At 38.9% G+C, this 19,917-nt stretch overlaps 2 protein-coding genes across 4 annotated transcripts in view; both read left to right on the forward strand.

The window, feature by feature from the left end:
• Positions 1-2,509, forward strand: part of LOC101397010 (zinc finger protein 677-like) — a 52,744-nt gene extending 50,235 nt beyond the window's left edge. The window contains exon 5 of one of the 3 annotated variants that reach the window (XM_087422078.1): positions 2,121-2,509. In XM_087422078.1, coding sequence (XP_087278204.1) covers positions 2,121-2,202 — 82 coding nt within the window. In that variant the 3' untranslated portion in view covers positions 2,203-2,509. The remainder of the gene's footprint in view (positions 1-2,120) is intronic. The other 2 variants (XM_087422079.1, XM_087422083.1) reach the window with 2 other exon arrangements.
• Positions 2,510-6,560: 4,051 nt separating this feature from the next.
• Positions 6,561-8,157, forward strand: LOC147912776 (vomeronasal type-1 receptor 4-like). Its single transcript, XM_087422071.1, is given in 2 exon segments — positions 6,561-7,771; positions 7,774-8,157. Coding segments are annotated over 2 exon segments (966 nt in total). The 5' UTR covers positions 6,561-6,921; the 3' UTR covers positions 7,890-8,157.
• Positions 8,158-19,917: the final 11,760 nt, after the last annotated feature.

The following is a 19,917-nucleotide window of genomic DNA, read 5'->3' on the forward strand; positions in this document are numbered from 1 at the left end:
ACATACAAATAAAAGTGGAGTGTATTATGTATGTTACTGGAATTGCTGGGCCATAGGTTTGCATCAGCTCAAATTTATTAGATACAGTGGAATGTTTTTTCAAAATGTATTTTTTATACTGTTTTTCATACCCACCAGCAGTGTACAAACATTCCTGGTTTATCCACATCCTGCCAACATTGCTAATTTCTTTCTTTTTCATTTTAATTTTCTTGTTGGTGTGTGGTGGTATGAGGGGATGGTTTGATTTGCATTTTCTAGATGACTAAGAAATTTGAACCTCTTTTCACATATTAAATAGCCTTTTGGTATCTTTTTTAAAAGCACTTTCTGGATTATAGTTTTCATTTTTTCCTGATGTTTTGTCTATCTTTTTCCTGTTTATTTTTGGAGTTGTTTCTATTTGTTGGATACAAGTCCTTCCTTGGTTCTCCCAATCTCTCTCTCAGTCTCATCTTTTGATGAAGATCAGCTCTTAATTTTCATATAACATGATTTTTCATTTCCTCTTTAGAATAGGGTCTGGTGAGCGCCCTATGCGTTTATACTGGGGAGGATGGTTCTGGGCATCTAGTACTCAGGAGCTTGTGCTCCGCTTGGGGCCAGGTGGATTGAAGGAGGTGCTGGATCAAGGTCCCTGAGAACTTTCCATGCTGCTGTGTGTACATGTGCAATGGATTGGACAGAATGGAAAACAGGCAATGGAGGGAGAGGTGATCAAAACCCCACAGAAGGGACAGCATGGATTTGGTGGGAGGAATGATTTGTGCTGCAGATTCTGATCTTAGATGGGTCTGAACTCGGAGCTCAGACCTGTGTTCTTGGGCCCAACTGGATTCTAGGTGGTGGTTAGGAGACTCAGGATGGTCAAGGGACTAAGGTGGAGCTGTAATTTAGCCCTGGTATGAGGAGGATGTGTCATAATTCTTCTGGGAGCATAATCTATACCTGCAGCATTTTGACTGAAACCCCTTGGATCATAGGCACGCTGAGGAGTGATTTTCTAGGGCAAGTGGTGACTCAGCACAAGACCCTGTCCTGGAAACATGCTGGGCTCTCTGCAGGGAGGAGATGGAAGGGCTCCACGGGTTTGGAGGCAGAAAGCCTCTCTAATGACTTGTTCTCTCTGGAAGCCTCTGCTATTCCTCAGGCTCCCCCACAGTGAGGGAGACATGAGGGAGGCACTGAAAAAGAAAAGGAGCCAAAATCTGAAAGATGCTGTGTGTGTCTACACAACACAATATTCTGCTTTATAGCCATGTGCAAGGGCCCTTTGGCAATTCCCCCTCAGAGAGAAAATGTCTAATCATAAAGGTCACGGAATCTCATGTCTTAGAAAGCATCTGGATAATGCAAATGTGCACAGATAATCAAGATCAATGAGGCACATGAGAGGATGTGTGTGATAGGAGGAAACAGATTTAACCCTGTAAATATGTAAACAGGAAGTGTTTCCATAAAGATGGTTCACTGGTAAGCAACATGAATATGACGTAGTATTTCTGACTATGTGCTTAAAATATCTTCTTTGTAAATAACTGATTGAGGAAAGTAATTTGATTGGATAACTCCAATATAAAAATATTTACATAAATATTGAAAGAATCCAAATATGTTAATAGTGTTTGTGTGACATATTCTGAAATAGTGTGACAAACTCTGAAATTGCATAAAAAATAAGATTCACCTGAAACTGTTAAAAACTGATCTTGGAGCAATTAATGACTTGTTTTACTATATTTTACAGTTTAAATATTTTGTCATTCAACTTATTCCTACATGTATTACATCTTCATTTCTGACATAACAAATTACCACAAAATTAGCAGCTTAATACAACACCCATGTATTTTCTCACAGTACAAAAGTCAATATTTTGGATATTATTTTGGCTTATTACTCTGGTTACCATCATACCGGCCCAAATGAAGAGGAAGCTGGCCTGTGCTCTTCTCTTCAATCTCAAGAAGAGAATCAGCTTATGGGATTGTACAGTTGTTGGCCGAATTTTTTTTTTTTTGGTGATTTCCATGCACTTCCAGCCCCCATATTCAAACACAGGAACAGCATATGAAATCCCTTCATACTTCTAACCTCTAACTTCTTATTTGGCCCCATAGCTCTTTCTTCTCTGGTTTAAGAGCCCATGTGCTAAAAACAGACACAAAGATCAATGGAATAGAATCAAAAGCCCAGAAATAAACCCACACATCTATGGACAGCTAATCTTTGACAAAGGAGCCAAGAACATACAATGGGGAAAAGAAAGTCTCTTCAACAAATGATGTTGGGAAAACTGGATAGCCATATGCAAAAATATGAAAGTAGACCCTTACCTTACACCATACACAAAAATTAACTCCAAATGGATTAAAGACTTGAACGTAAGACCTGAAACTGTGAAACTTCTAGAAGAAAACATAGGCAGTATGCTCTTCGACATCGGTCTTAGCAACATCTTTTCAAACACCATGTCTGACCGGGCAAGAGAAACAATAGAAAAAATAAACAAATGGGACTACATCAAACTAAAAAGCTTCTGCACAGCAAAGGAAACCATCAACAAAACGAAAAGACAACCTAACAATTGGGAGATGTTTGCAAACCATACTTCTGATAAGGGGTTAATCTCCAAAATATATAAAGAACTCATGCATCTCAACAACAAAAAAACTACCAGCCCAATTAAAAAATGGGCAAAAGACCTGAACAGACATTTCTCCAAAGAAGATATACAGATGGCCAACAGACACATGAAAAGACGTTCAAAATCACTAACTATCAGGGAAATGCAAATCAAAACTACGATGAGATATCACCTCACTCCCGTCAGAATGGCTATAATTAACAAGACAGGAAACGACATGTGTTGGAGAGGATGTGGAGAGAAGGGAACTCTCATACACTGCTGGTGGGAGTGCAAACTGGTGCAGCCACTATGGAAAACAGTATGGAGATTCCTCAAAAAATCAAAGATAGAACTACCATATGATCCAGCTATTCCACTGTTGGGTATTTATCCAAAGAACTTGAAAACACCAGTTTGTAAAGGTACATGCACCCCTGTGTTCATTGCAGCGTTATTCACAATAGCCAAGACTTGGAAGCAACCTAAGTGCCCATCAAGGGACGAATGGATAAAGAAGCTGTGGTATATATATACAATGGAATACTACTCAGCCATAAGAAAGGATGAAATCCAGCCATTTGTGACAACATGGATGGACATTGAGGGTATAATGCAAAGTGAAATAAGTCAGAGGGAGAAGGTCAAATACCATATGATTTCCTTCATTAAGTAGTAGATAATAACAACAATAAACAAACACATAGGGACAGAGATTGGATTGGTGGTTACCAGAGGGGAAGGGGGGAGGGAGGAGGGTGAAAGGGATAATTTGGTACATGTGTGTGGTGATGGGTTGTAATTAGTATTTTGGTGGTGAACATGATGTAATCTATGCAGAAATAGAAGTACAATGATGTACACCTGAAATTTTTACAATGTCATAAACCAATGTTACTGCAATAAACAAAAAATTAAAAAAAAAAAAAAGAGCCCATGTGCTTACATTGGGCCCTCCCAGATAATTTAGTATAAATTTCTTTTTTAAGGATACCTTATTAAGGAGAGGTGTAACCTTAACCACATCAGCACAGTCGCTTTTGTTATGTAACTTAACACAATTATTTAAATTACACCATAGTTCCAGATCTGTCAATAAGTGAATTTTTTAGATTAAAAAAAACTTTTTAAAAATGGTTAATATACCTAGAAATACAATACCACATTAACATTTGGAATGGTATGTGATAAGGGTAAAGTAAAACAATGGCAATAACAAAAAAAGAGCAGTTAGAATTTATATTCTGGAGTGATATCAGCACATCCCCCCATTCACAATTTGGCTGACATTCATGGACAAAAGTGCTTTTGTGGGAGCTGTGGGATCCAGGTTGGGGGCTGTAAAACCCTCGTGGAGCCCAAGATTGAGGAGGACCACTTTGAGAAAGCAGGTCCCAGCACGGGTGCAGGCCTGCTGGCTGTGGTGCTGCTTGTGGCCCAGTAGCAGCCCTACTTCTCTGTGGACTCAGCCCCAAGCCCACTTGTCTGTGGTCCTGCCTCTGGCCACTTCTGCCAAGGGTGCCGGGAAGAACTATGCCCGTCTGTGCCTAAGGTAAAAAGCAAACCAATCTCGGACCCAAGTGTGGTCCCTGAAGCAGTCCTATGCACTGACTCCAGCCCTGTTCTACCACAGCCTGGAGGCAGTCCTACCCACCAGGAACCTGCCCAGGGACCTGGCCATAGCCATGCCCATAAGTGCCTCTGTAACAGGCCCACTAAACTTAGATCCAACTAAACCCTGAAGCAGTCCCAGGACCCAGGTTGAACTTTGCTCTGCCACAGCCTGGAGGCAGTCCTGCCCACACAAGGAACTCCCAAGGGCACACCCAATGGGCTTGGGAGGAGACACATCTCTAGGTGCTCCCAGTAACAGGCCTGCAGACCACAGACCCACCCACTGTCCCTGAAACAGCCCTTTTATCCAGCACCAGATCTGCTCTAATATGGACCAGAAGCAGTTCTGTCCACTCAGGGACATGCCCAGTGACCCTTTGGATGCCATGCCTGCCAAATGGACACACCTAATGGACCCAGGAGGAGTTATGACTCCTTGCTGCTATGATGCCCATAAGCACACCTGGTAAGAGGCTTACCTGACAGCAGAACTTTGGTCCCAAAGCGGTTGTCTGACCTGCCTGGTTCCAGCCCTGCTATACTATGGTCTGGAGCAGTCCTACCCACCCAGAGATCAGCCTAGGGAGCAGGTAGGAGCATAATCAGGGACCCCGGGCAAGTCACACCCACCTGCACCTCTTGTAACAGGTCTGAGATCTACAGCCCTGACTGTGGGCCAAGCATCAGCCACACGTGCGTCATGCCCAGTTCCTCCGGTATCACACCTCAGTATTTTCTGCTGTCTCCCACTGAGACTCTGTCTACCTCCAGAGATCAAGGAAAAGAGAGAGCCTCTCCAAAAACTGCAAAGGTCTCTTTGGAGATAACAACGAGAAACTTCTAATTGTTTTTGGTAATTAGCAACTGCAAAAAAGTTTTTCACAAATATTCTCAGTTCCCCAAGCCTGTCCTCTCATTGCGGTTACAGGTGAAAAGATGATTGCAGTTCTGAGGGGAGGTGAGGTCACAGAATCACAGACCCATATCTAGTGGTCTGGCTGCCTCGCTCCCTCTCACGCTAGCAGATTGTTGTGACACTGAACCCACCGTCCTGGAAAAGAGAGGGAGTCAAATAAGTATTTTCTGTTTTAGTCTGAGAGCAAGAATCTGCAAGTAAGGAGGGGAATCAGGAGTCTGGGTAAGTGATTATATTGGAAAAAGGGATTCTTATGTGTTTCAACCTGGTCCAGTGCCAAAGGCACACTGAAAGGAGGAATAATTCTGAGATTTGAGCTGAGCTAGTAAGGAGAATGGGGGTCCTACACTCAACATCGATCCCCAATGCTTCCTAATGTGATTTAGTGTAGTCCTCACTGACAGTGATTGTTGGTGTTTAATCCAAGTGATAGTGAAATGTGATTTTTAATGTGAGGAAAGACTGCAGTTCAGAACTACACCTGTAGTCAGGTGACTTGCAGGAATCATAAACTACATTTTTGAGGTTACTACAAGTGTGCCAATAGCACCTCCACGATTAACCAAAACTAGAATAAATCGACAGAAATAATCCAATATTTTACAAAAACAGTGTATAGAAATGACAATTGCTAAATAGAAATATTTTCTCTGGCTCTGGGTGTATGAAGAGCTTAATGGAGACAGTAGTTGTTCCCTGCTGAAAACATCCTTGGTTGGTTGATTTGGGTGAGGCTCCTTTGCATTTTCAAATTAAGGAGGGAGCATTGAAAAAAATTATAATATTAAAATGCATTTCAGATAGCAGCTATCAGGCACAAAGGTATCTTGTTATCTATTCTCTAGTTTAAAAATACTGTCATATGAATTCCAAGCTCTACAGTTTTAAATAAGATTTCACATCTTAGAGATTTCATTTTCTATATGTGCTTATAATTTAATGTCTCACAAATCTTGACTTATTGTTAAAACTTTTTAAGTCACTTAATAAACAGATTTGTCATGAGTTGAAAGTAGTAATCTTTAGTTTTGACTGTACACTAACTTATGACGTATTGGTGTTTCAGGTCTCACATTTTAGGGCATGCTAGAGTGTTCAGTGCTGCCTGTGATAGGTGTTATTCCATTCCTGGCAGAAAAGCACATTGGAGTTTCTGTTGGAATTGCAAACAAAGCCAAGAGTACACTATTTTCAATACAATTTATCAAGAAGCAGGCCCCTAGAATTAGTGCATGTACTTTTCATTGAGATATTTAAATATTTATTAATAATTGCTATTGGTCTACATGATAAATCTTTAAACATAAATGGAAAGTTGTTAGAAAAAGATAAAATACTACCAATCTAAAATAAAATGACAAGGTATGAGAAATCTAAATACACATCTGTTTTTTGTTTTTTGGAAGAACACAGTTAACTAGCTTTGTTAGAACAGCACTATGTTTAAATGCACAGCCATTAGACCAGCCCAGCCAGGTTCAAAACCCACGTTTTCCATAAAAGCAGTTTGAATTTGACATATCACTAAACTTTATCAGCCTCCATGCAGCTTCTCTTTTGAGTAAAAATACTAGTACTGACTGTTTTATGAAGTTAGGGAGAACACAGGATGTACTACATATTTGGCCTTTGCAGGAGTGATACATAAATTGAAAGCTCTTAAATGTTATAAATTCAACTCTTGGAAACATGGTAAACGTAAAAACTATAAAAAACTTTCTACATGGTAACCAATATAAGTAGAGAATATTGAATTTCAGTTGACATGCTGCATGAAGCTCATTCCTCATCTTCCCATGCAGGAATCTCTGGCTCAGAAGATGACTGTCAATCTCTGAGATCTGACAGAATGGCCTCCAGGGATTTGGTGATAGGAATGCTCTTTTCATTACAAACTGTAGTGGGAATTCTGGGGAATTTCTTTCTTCTTTACTTTTATCTCCTCCTGCACTGCACGGGATGCAAGTTTAGGTCCACAGATTTGATTCTCAAGAATCTAACTGTAGCCAACCTCTTAGTTATTTTTTCTAAAGGAGTCCCCCAAATGATGGCAGGTTTTGGGTTGAAATATTTCCTCTATGATTTTGGATGCAAACTTGTTTTCTGTGTTCACAGAGTGAGCAGGGATGTGTCCATTATCACCATCTGCCTCTTGAGTGTCTTCCAGGCCATCACTATCAGCCCCTTGAACTCCAGGTGGGCAGAGCTTAAAGTAAAAGCCCACAAGTACATAGCAACCTCCAATATCTTCTGTTGGATCCTGAACCTGATGTTAAATATTACACTCCGTTTGTGTATAACTGATAAAAGGAACAACACAAACTTCACACAGAAAAGAGATTATGGCTACTGTTATGCGATATATCATGGTACCATCACACCGTCACTCTATGTAGCATTGATATTATTCCTTGGTGGTTTCCATTTGATACTGATGGTCTGGGCCAGTAGTTTCATGGTTTTCATCTTGCACAGACACAAGCAGCAGGTCCAATACATGCAAAGGAACAATCTGTCCCTAAGATTCTCCCCTGTTTCTGCAGCTACACAAAGCATCTTTGTCCTTGTTTGCACCTTTGTATCTTTGTGGACTCTCTCCTCTCTCTTCCACATTTGTTGGCAGTTTTTACCAAGGCCAGTTGGTGACTCAGGAACACCTCTACGCTAATAGCTGCATGTTTCCCAACTGTCAGCCCCTACATTCTCCTGAGCCACGACTCCAGAGTATCTTGAGTCTGCTTTGCCTTGAAATGGAATACAAAATCCCCTATAGTCTTCATAAATTTGTCCATTTTTTGCATATTCACATTGATTCCTTGATTTTTATTAGTCTCCTTCAGCATATAAGCACATTTTTGAAACACTCACATTATAAGGGATTGATAAACAAGACAGATTGAGATTCTGCTCCTAAATAAACAATAAAATCAATAGCCACTTTAAATGAATTATGAGGGGCCGGCCCCATGTCTTAGCGGTTAAGTGCGCGCGCTCCGCTACTGGTGGCCGGGGTTCGGATCCTGGGCGCGCACCAACGCACCGCTTGTCTGGCCGTGCTGAGGCCACATCCCACATACAGCAACTAGAAGGATGTGCAACTATGACATACAACTATCTACTGGGGCGTTGGGGACAAAAAGGGGAAAAAAAAAAGGAGGAGGATTGGTAATAGATGTTAGCACAGGGCCAGTCTTGCTCAGCAAAAAAAAGAGGATTGGCATGGATGTTAGCTCAGGGCTGATCTTCCCCACAAAAAAAAATAAAATAAAATAAATGAATTATGATATCATTATCATGGTCATATTGATGTAATAGAAATTTTATTAGTGTATGCAGTGGAGGGGTTCAGAGTCTATGCTGTGTTGAAACAGTAGTTCCTTAAACAATCTGGAGATTATGGAGAAATCTTGAAGATGGTAACTTTCAATCTGGTATAATAAATTTGCCAGACATTAACTACTTACAGGATGATAGGAGAGTTCCATGAAACAGAAAGACCCATTGAGTTCAGCATTCAAGAAACTGTAGTAAGAAAAATTCTCCCACAGAAAACTGAAGACCATAGACTTAAGCTGGGGATTTAATTCAGTTTCAGAGAGTGGAGGCATTGAGTGAAAAATATGAGTTTTGTACATTTCATCCTTAGAGAGACTGTAGTCATTTGAAATAAGATATTATGAAGTGAGATTAGTACATTTAACACATTTTCTTATAGAAATGGCTAGATTAAACCGGAATCAGACAAATGAACACAAAAGTATATTTTCACACATACTGAAAGACAGGAAGTAAGTGTTGCCTGTGAAAAATGCACTCTGTCCAGGATAAAATTATATGGATTTGGAGATCTGTAGAAAGTAGATTTTTTCTATAATGTGAAGATGCCAGTTGAGCATGTTGGCAGAAATAGGTTCCAAGGTGCACTTCCATGTCTCAAAAGTGAGACAATAAGGTTATGGTGGAGCCTTGCATGAATCTTGAAGCAGTGGGGGAATGGTCATTTGGAAGGGCAAGTCGTGAATCCATTATGTTTGTGTGTTGCCTTTAGCCTGCAGATATTCAAAGGAATAAAATAGAAATTTCCTCAATTTTACAAATGATTTCAATATGGATTTCTCTATATTTACATTATAAAGCTGATACAAACAATTAAGTGTTCAAATATTTGAAACAACAAATTACTTTCACCTAATGGCTAGATAGTGAACCTTCTGCCAAAAAAATAAACAAGTATTTTAATCTCACATGACACACTTTGAAATATTGAAAAGGTATTAGACACCAAGACAACATGCTTGTTCACATACTTGTGTATGTATATATATATGTGTATATCTATTTGTCTACGTGTGTATTTACATGTATGTATACATATATATCTGTGTGTATCTCCGTGTTCATATGTGCACATATGTATAAATATAAATGCAGTCAAATTATGCTTGTTTTTCATCTATCAATATATTAGAACATTGTAAATGAAAAAATTTAAAAATAATACTAACTAAAATAACACACTGCTGTAATCTTTATGTCCATTTTATCTGATATGTGTATCATGCTGGTGTTTAATTGGTTAAATGTACATGAAATATATTTTTTCCTTTCATTTTGAATATTTATATATAATGCATATCTCTTGAGAAAATACAGTTGAATATACTAAAAAAAGTTTTATTCTATTAGGTATAGTCTTTAATGTTAGTATAAAAATGAATATATTTGGGAATGGATTTATCAACTTTTTGTACGTTCTTAGTTATTACTATTCTATGTTTGTTTCTTTCTATTTTAATTTGACCATATAAATGATTTAAAAAAACTTTATTCTTGCCTTTCTTTCTTTAGAGGTTGTATCACAAATTAGTTAACATTACATAGAATATATTTTTCCTTTTTTATTTTATTCTTTATATTTTAATTATATGTCTTGAAAAAATATCCAAGTGAACATATTAAAATATGTTTTACTTAACAAGAGCATCTGTGTAGTTATGTTTAATACAATAATAGTTACATTTGGGATTGGAGTTACCAATGTCTCGTGTGCTCTGAATTACACCTGTTGGATATTCGTATTTTTTCTGTCTAATGTCTTCTGTATGAATGTTTAAAATAATTCTACATTTTATTCCTGTCACTTGGGAAGTTGTACATTCAGTATCTTTTAGTCATTAACTTAGAAGTTGCATCATACTTTTGAAAACTAATCAAAGTGTAGTTTTTTAATATATTAAACTGTGAAAACCCTCTCTGGCATCAAATCTCTCCCTTCCTCTTTGTTCGCATCTCTCTGAATTCTTTTCTTAGTCAAAGACTTCATGTGCTTACATTGGGGCCACTCATATAATATGGGATATGATCCCTATTTTAAGATCACTTTATTAACTACATATATCATCTTCTTATATCTGCCAAGGAGCCCTTGTTGTGTAGCATAAGGTAAGCCTGAGAGGAACAGTAGGTGGAGATCCGACTGCCACATTATGAAACCAATGTTATTTTTTCCATGAAAACATTTCTTTAAATGTCAATGTATCTACAAAAATATTACTGCTTACCTCCTAGCATGGTTTCTGATAAGAGAAAAGCAAAGAATAAAAGAGTACTTTGAAATTTAAATTCTGCTTTGCTCTGTTTAGTTTTCCTATAAAACATGTATTGTATTCTGAAATAGCACAACAAGTAAAGAGATTTTCCTTGGTAAATCTGATGAACAAAAGGTCTTCAAGACTTAGGTAGAGTCTTACAAGGGGCATTCTAACTCCTCTTTCCATCACTGAGCAAAGGGTACCAGTTAAAATGTCTCCTGTCAAATCCACCGTGGTCACATCATTTGCCTCCTATTCCAAAACAGAAGGAAAAAGTCTATGGTATGTTGTACACTCCTAATCCTACATGCAGTCCTCTACTATGACTTCCATCTCCTCTTCTACCCTCCATCTCTGCCTAGGGCCACTAGCCACCCCCATGACCTGCATACCCACTTGTTATATCCCTCCAACCATCACATTCTTTAACTTCTCAGAGACATGAGGGCTCAGGTGCCTTTTACCCACTCTTGCTTCTGAACCTTCTTCTCCCATTATCTTCCCATCCACATTAACCCCTTCACTCCCATGACACCCAAACACATATCCATCCAGCACACAATGTCATCCTACCCTTAGCATCCTTGCCCCTTATCTTCTTAAACTCCAGATTTAACCACTGAGATTTTAACACTCTTGTGTCTTTTAAACCCATTTCCTCTAGTTCTCTATCTCCCCACACCACATGTTCTCTGCACCATATCTGTACCCACAGCCCATGTCCTCATTGTCCCTCAGTCTGTCACAGTTACTCTCTCTCTTTCAATCTTACACAAACACACACTCACACACAGTCACATCCTCAACACTCCAACTTTACCACAATATGCCTTGACCTGAAGTCACCATTATCACAACATCTTTTAAATGTTGCATTTTGTAAATAAAATTTTTGTTGGTTGTGGCAAGGATGGAAGGATGTAAAACTGGTAAATGTGCCCCCCCTTTCAGGGATCCAGAGGTCTGGAGATACCACTATTTTCCCACATGTGAACCCCTTCTTGAGATTTATTGAGTGAAGGGTGGTCAACCGAGTGAAGGTGGCCAAAAGGTACAAACTTCCAGTTTTATAAAATTTAAAAAGGAAAAAAAATATTGGGACTTCCTGAGACTTCTTGAGACTGTGTGAGTTTGTTGAGTGTGTGTCATAGTGTGAATGAATGTGAGTGTGGATGATTGTGAGTTTGTTATGGAAAGTGTACATGAACGTGAATGTGTTTAAGAATGTGAGTGTATGTCACTGTATATTCGAGTGTGTTGGTATGTGTGTGTGTCTGCATCTGTGTGTTCACATTTATAATTGTAAATGTGTGTGTCAGTGTGTTCAGGAAGGATTGTCTACCAACCCTCTAGTTCCTGACTTGGGAATTGAGGGAAATTGGATAATTGGCACCAATATGAAACTCGTTTCTTGAAGAAACCTGAGGATTAATTAAATAAGTATGGAGGTTCTGGGTATCTATCTAACATTTTTGAGTTGAGGAGTAACATCAACTTATCTGATGGTTAAAGGATTGTAGAACCATCCTGATTAACCATCTGATTTCAGTGCTTCTATTGGTAAGAGATGCCTAGATGTTTTCATCTTCCCATGGATATTGTTCTCTTCAGACTTCCTATTCCTACTGGGGAAGGGAAGAAAGGTCAATATGCATAAAGTGTATTTTACTAGAAAACTTCCACATCACCTGATACTAAATTAATTGGCAGTGTTTTATACAAAAATGTCTAATGTTTTCTAAAGCAAGTTATTGACATCGTGTTCCTTTTACTACTTATGTCACTTTGGAAAACTTTCAAGATATTTTGTCTGGTTTAATTTCTCAACTCAGAATATCAGTGGTCTGATTTAGTTAAGAAGTCACTTTGTGTAAAAAAAAAAAAAAAGAAAAAACACTTTTCAGGGGAGCAGAATATCCAGTGAGACCCATGAGCTTCCCTGCTGGTCTGTCACATGTCAGACCTCACTATTTCCTGCTGCCTCCATATGAGACCCTATCTGCCTCCAGGGATCAAGGAAAAGAAAGAGTTTTTCCCTCTGCAGATGAGAGCTACAAATTTACCATTGATTTTTGGTAATTAGGAACAGGGTAAAAAGGTTTTTCAGGTCTATTCTCAATTCCCCAATTCTGCCTTCTCATTGCAGCTACAGATGAAAAGATTGTTACGGTTGTGAGGGGAGGTGAGGTCACAGAATCACAAACTCATAGCTAGTGGTCCTGCTGCCTCCCTTCCTTCCACACAAGCACTGATTGTTGTGACAATCACCCTGAGACCATCATCTGCAGCCAGAAGAAATCAGGTGAATATTTCTATTTCAGTGTGAGAGTCAGACTGTGCAAGCAAGGAAGGGTATCAGAGTCTGGGTAAGTGACGATATTAGAAAAAGGGAATCATATGGGTTTGAACCTGGTCCAGTGCCAAAGCCATACAGAAGGGAGAAATAATTCTGAGGCTTGTGCTGAGCTTAAAGAGAGTTGGGGTTCTACACTCAACACTAACCTTTGATTCTCCCTTATGTAATTTAATGTAATTCTCAATGACAGTGCCTGTTGGTGTTTAAGTCAAGCAATAATGAAACTTGATTTTGAATGAGTTTAAGGACTGTCATACTGACATCAATTAGCTAACCTAATAGGAATCATAGACTACCCTTTCAGGATTAGTAGTGGTACGACCACAGTACCTCCACGTATTCAAAATATTCTCAAATCAATCTCAAATTCTACAATTTAAATTTATAAGATATGCAGGATGTCATACCTTAGATAATATGTTTTGTGTACATATTATTATATTTTAATGCTTCACAAAACATCTTATTGCTAATTCTTTTTCTTAGGTGATGTTAATAAACAGATTTAATTATAATTTGAAATTAGTAATATTTTGTTTCAATTCTAAACTACCTGATCACATATTGATGTTTCAAGTCTCACATTTTAGGGCATGGCATAGTGTTCAGTAATGCCTGTGACAGGTGTCAGTCCATTGTTGGCATAAAAGGAAATTTGTGTTACTGTTAGAATTGCAAATAAAGCCAAGAGTGTATTATTTCAATAGAATTTGCATTGAATCTGTATACGGTCCCTAGAATTATACTACCATTAGTTCGTGTACATTTTGTTGAGATATTTAAATATTTGTGAATAACTGTTAATATCTATCCCATAAATTCTTAAGCATAAGTGGTAACTTTAAAAAAATACTATCAATCTAAAATAAAATGACAAGTTATGGGAATGTCTAAATACACATCTATATTTTTTTGAAGAACACAGCTAACTAGCTTTGTTAGAACAGCACTCTGTTTAAATGCACTGCCATTATACCAGCCCAGCCAGGTTCAAGTCTCCACCTTTCCCATAAAAACAGTTTGAATTTACAAATCACTAAACTTTATCTGCCTCAATTCTCCTTCTCCTTTGAATAAAAATACCAGTAGTGACGGTTTCATGAAGTTCTAAAGAATGCAAAATGTACACATACAGTCTTTTAGTAGTGAATCATATTCAACAAAAAGCATTTAAATGTTAAGCAGTCCATGTGTGCAAACCTGTTAAAAAGTAAAAACTGTAAATAATTGTTTTTAATTGGGAACTGAAGTAAAAGGAGAATATTGAATTTCAGTAGATGTGACACGTGTAGTCCTTTCCTCATTTCTCTATGCGGGCATCTCTGGCTCAGAAGATGAGTATCACTCCCTGGGATTTGACAGAAAGACCTCAAAGGATTTGTCGATAGGAGTCATCCTTTTATTACAGACAATATTTGGAATTCTGGGGAATTTCTGTGTTCTTTACCATTATCTCCTCCTTTACTGGACAGGATACAAGTTTAGGTCCACAGATTTGATTCTCAAGCACCTGCCTATAGCCAACCTCTTTGTTATTTTTTCTAAAGGAGTCTCTCAAATGATGGCAGATTTTAGGTTAAAAGATTTCCTCAATGATTTTGGATGCAAACTCATTTTCTATGTTCACAGGGTGAGTGGGGATGTGTCCGTTGGCACCACCTGCCTCGTGAGCATCTTCTAGGCCATCACATTGAAATCCAGGTGGGCAGAGCTTAAAGTGAAAGCCTCTAGGTATAAAGAAACCTCCAGTATCCTCTGCTGGATCTTGAACATGATGCTAAATATTATGATCTCTCTGCACATGACTGATAAAAGGAACAAAACAAACTTCACACAGAAAAGAGATTATGACTACTGTTAAGTGATAGTTCATGGCTAAATCTCACAGACATTCTATGTAGCATTGGTGTTATTCTGTGATGATTTCTGTTTGGTGCTGATGGACCACGTTAACAGCTTCATGGTTTTTATCCTGCACAGAGACAAGCAGTATGTCTGATACATGCATAGGAAATCTATCCCCAAGATCCTCCCCTGAGCCCAAAGTTATGCAAAGCATCCTTGTCCTTCTTTGTATCTTTATATCTTTGCATTTTTACGGACTCTCTCCTCCATCTTCCTCCTTTGTTTGTCAGTTTTTAAAAATCCCAGCTGGTGGCTGAAGAACACTTCTACATTAGTTGCTGCATGGTTCCCAGCTGTCAGCCCCTACATTCTCATGAGCCATGACCCCAGAGTATCTAGGTTCTACTTTGCTTGGAACGGAATACAAACTCTCCTAAACTCTTCATAAATTTCTCAATTTTATGCCCATTCACAATGGTGAATTGTTTTTCATTAGTCTCCTGCCTACAGGCACATATTTGAAACACACACTACAAGGAGTGATAAACAAGAGAGACTGAGCTTCTGATCCTAAATAAACTATAAAATCAATAGCAACTGTAAATGAAATATAATATTATGATCATGTTAATGTTGATGTAACAGAATTTTTTTTTTATGTTTGCACTCTAGGGGTTCAGAGTCTATGCAGTGTTAAAAGAGTAGTTCCTGAAACAATCTGGAGATTATGGAAAAATCTTTAAAAAAGTAACTTTCAATCTATCTTTCTTATTCTCTCTTTACTTCTCTGTGTTAATTTCTTAACAAGTCTACATTTTATCCTTTTCCTTTAGAGACTGTATATTCAATATGTCTTAGATTTTAACCTGGAAATTAAGCATACTTTAAAAAACTAATCACATTGTAGTTATTTGATATCTTTAACCACTACCTGGAAAATAGAAGGACATTTCAATACTAATATATTTACATTTTCCCAGCTTTTTAACATTTCTTCTGCAATGATAATGTCTTTTACTCAGACCCAGGAGTCTCATGCCTCCTGTCAGCAGCCATGAAACTGACAGGATAGCTTTTTGGATTGCAAATAGGATAAAATTTAAATACTCTTTGCATTTCTTGACAGTTTTTGTAAAGAGGATGATAGATGAGAAGGAGATCATTTTCTTGATAGAAAAAGACAAAGACTGTTCACGGGGCCAGTTGTGGGAAATGAGAAAGTCTCCCAAAACCAATAGCAAATAGTCTTGCAAAAGAAGTGGGCACGGTTGCAGTAAGTGCCCTCCAATGTCGTCCACACACATAAGGCTGGTATGTGAGAGGTAGGATTGAGCCAAGCAGTCTGTATGTGCTTTGTTTGCTCTTCACTTACCTCCTAGTAAGAAGGAAGGACAAGGAGCCCCCAAAATTGAAATGGAACTTTGAGTGAATCCAAAATATTATCAGTTCATGTGGCTGAGCTGCAAGCAGCCAATGGGCTACTAAAAACTAAGAATTGTGTCTCATAGTGCCTTACTTACTAGCAAGTATTCTCGTTCCCTGTATAACTGCTGACCCCTCCCTCTGATTCAGTAGCTTTAGAGAAAAAGCTGGATATGCTTGGGAATGTTGAGGAGGGAGGAAACTCAAACTTGTAGAGTTCTATTGAATCCAGGAGCCCAAGTCACCATCCTCTGTGGCCCCCTGGGGGGAAGATGTGCTAAATGCAGGAGTGAGTGAAAGTGCTGAGGACTGCAGGGTCAAGCAAAACTAAGGCGGTTGAGAGAAAGAAGCTGCTGATTCTGTGTTCTCTCAGATGCTCAGAGGTACAAGAGGTAGAAGGTAGCACAGTCTCTGGGGTGAAGAGTTGAAAAGAAACCTCATCACTTCCCTGGCTGTCCCCACACCCCCATCCAACAGTATCAATTGTTTTGCATTTGCCATGCTTCTGTCCTGGGGATAGCATAATCTTTCTGCAGCCTCTGACTCAAACAAGAGTTCAACTCCTCGGTCTGTGTTCATGAAGCAAAAAGTAAGCACGTAAACTAAATGAATGAAAATGGTTTTATTTCGGCATAATTCACAGAGACAGAAAAAAGCTAACGTGACAGTATGAGTGGGGCACTTTGGGCTAATTCAAATCCTCTTGTTGTTTATACATCAGAATCTACAGTAGGAATTTATGTGGGATATGCCTGTGCTTTCTCATCCCATAAAGGTGGAGAGATTATCCCCAAGAGTTAAAGTGCAGGTAGAGAAGTGTTAGGGAGACAAACTTGGCTTAAGTTGCCACGTATATATGCATCAGATGGTATCCTGAATTTCTTTACCTCTGATGTCATACTTTTCATTATGGAGATATAGTTGTGCTTGCTGTAAAGTCAGAAGCTTCAGTCCAAAGTGCCCTGACAGGGATGATATCATTTTCCTGTGAGTCATTGTGGCAAAGAAAACCTGACGAATCTCTGAGTTCTGTTTTCATGTTAAGCTTTATTGGAACTACATGGTCAGATTTATACAGTCCAATTCCTCCAGAAGTCAGAAAAAATTGTCACTGATGACTTTGTAACTTGGAGCCTCTTGCAAAGAGAGGGCACCTCCACCTAAAAGCGCACTTTAGTAATTTTGGCTTCGTGTCCTCCCTGGCCATGACGCTATATACACTGCTTTAGGAATTCAGCTATTATCTTGATAGTCGGCTTTTATCAAAACTATCCCTTAGCCATAAAGGCTTTTTGGCTCCCCAGCCTCAAATTCCCATGTTAAAGTAGGTCAACTTGAACTACATCACTAACAAGTTAGGAAGAGGGCCAAAAGCCTTGATTGACAAACAGAATTCATATATTCAAGAAAAAACACAGACTTGCCGCTTCAAAATCTCAGCAATATAGGAAAAATTGAGGGCTCTCTTTGGTGAAAATTCTATGCCCCATTCAGTCACATGAAGCAAAGTCTTGTGGAAATCTTTCATTACAACCCTCCCTCCTGAAAACATACTGACTTGCACTTTATGGGAAGTCATAAAGACCTATAAGTGTTCAAGGAAACAACAACAGCTGAGGAAGGTATTGAAGTTAGCCTCAATTCTCTGGTCAATGTTACTATGGATGGTACAATTCTGGTAGACTTTCTCCTTATCAGCCTCATTAGAGTCTTTACAATTACAACTCATCCTGCTTCACCTGGATAATGACACAGGAGAGTAAAAGAGTCAACACAGAAACATAAGAAGAAAATCACATGGTTTTCTAAAACACTTTATTTTTGTAAGGAAGATTGGCCCTGAGCTAACATCTGCCAATCCTCCTCTTTTTGTTGAGGAAGACTGGCCCTGGGCTAACATCCATGCCCATCTTCCTCTACTTTATATGGGATGCCGCCACAGCACGGCTTGACAAACGTTGCGTCGGTGCACGCCCGGGATCCAAACCAGCGAACCCCGGGCCGCCTCAGTGGAGCACGTGCACTTAACCACTTGCGCCACCGGGCCGGCCCCTCTAAGACACATTCTGATGGCCTATGGTATTTGTTCATCTAGTTGAGTCTGGGATTCTTACGGTCATTTCAGAGATCAATACTGTAGGTCGGTCTAATTCTGCAGCTTGATAACCTTCTGGGTAGTAATATTAAATGCTACAATAGACAAATGGACAGGATTTGGTCTCAGCCTCTGTTGTTATATTAATCAGAGAGATCAACAGAATGACATATGCATAGGAAAATTTTCAAGAGGCCATTATAAAATTAATGGGGATATTTTGATGTGAACAGGTTATGTGTGTAAATTAAATGTAAATCCACACAGGGTACTGTAGGGGAGTAGAATTTGCTACCGCAAAATGTCTCTCTTTGGCTTGATAATTTTTAAGAACAAAAGACTCATGAAGAAATTTTGACCTTCCCAATAACTGCCTGAAAGAATTTAAGATAGAAGGTCTGTGTCAGGAAGGAGTTCATACCATAGATAAGTATAGTATAACATGAACTAGGTGTGGTAGACAGGGAGGAACCTAGAAAGGCCTGCTTGCTCAAAGTCCTCTCCACGTCTAATTGTCTTTGCAAAGAATGGTAAAAATGCTTTTTTATCAAAGACTCACTTTTCCATCTCCATGTGATTGTTTTCCTACCCTTTGAATTCCAAGCCACTACCCCAAACATCCTCCTTTGCCTATAGCTGAAGATGGCATTTAAAGTGGTGGCTTCAGCCATTTTTGCAAGTTACTCAGTTTTGCTGGGTTTCTCCTATGTATACAACTTATTAAACTTTGATTTTCTCCAGTTATTCTGGCACATGTCTGTTTAATTCTTAGATCAGCCAAAATAACCTAGAGGATGGAGGAATATTTCTTCTTCTCTACGGTTGGTGATGAAAGTGAGAGAAACTCAACTGGCTGAATACTGCTGGCTTCAGGACTACTGCAGCTGAGAGTTCCTGGACCTCTGGGAAGAGCTGGCAAGAAGTCAAAGCTCTTATCATGTCAGTGTCCCAGATTTCTGTCTGCAGGGTCCAGTGGAACGGATAGTGGTGAATTTGTTCCTTTTCTAAATTTAGATTAGCAGGACAAAATATTTGTGAAGCTAGTTTCTTGGACTCAGCAACTCTGGGGAATTTGGTAGAGTACTCTTTGGTTGTTATTGATCCTTCTCCATCCAGAAATGTTCTATGTTTTTCCTTGTCTCTGTCTTTGGTCATAAAGAAGAAAAAGCATAGGGCAGGATGCAAGCATAGGCCCTATAAGCCTGTTGTCCGTGCTGGCCCTGCACTCTAATAACAAACTTTGGTGTGGGTTAATATGCACATGAGGTAAAAGCTGTTGCTTTGGGGCAACTTGGAAGTCAAAGTCACAAAATTCTTGGCACAGGTTGAGCATTTAAGAGCCACTAAGGTGCTCACCACCTCAAGAAGACTCCTGTGATAGGATAAGTTGGTCACAAAATGGGGTACATGGACACTAGGTCAGCCCATGAATCTCAAGGAAATTTCTGTACG

The sequence above is a fragment of the Ceratotherium simum genome, chromosome 33 (assembly GCF_057802395.1).
Source record: "Ceratotherium simum simum isolate JZ-2026a chromosome 33, ASM5780239v1, whole genome shotgun sequence".
NCBI classification, from domain to species: Eukaryota; Metazoa; Chordata; class Mammalia; order Perissodactyla; family Rhinocerotidae; genus Ceratotherium; species Ceratotherium simum.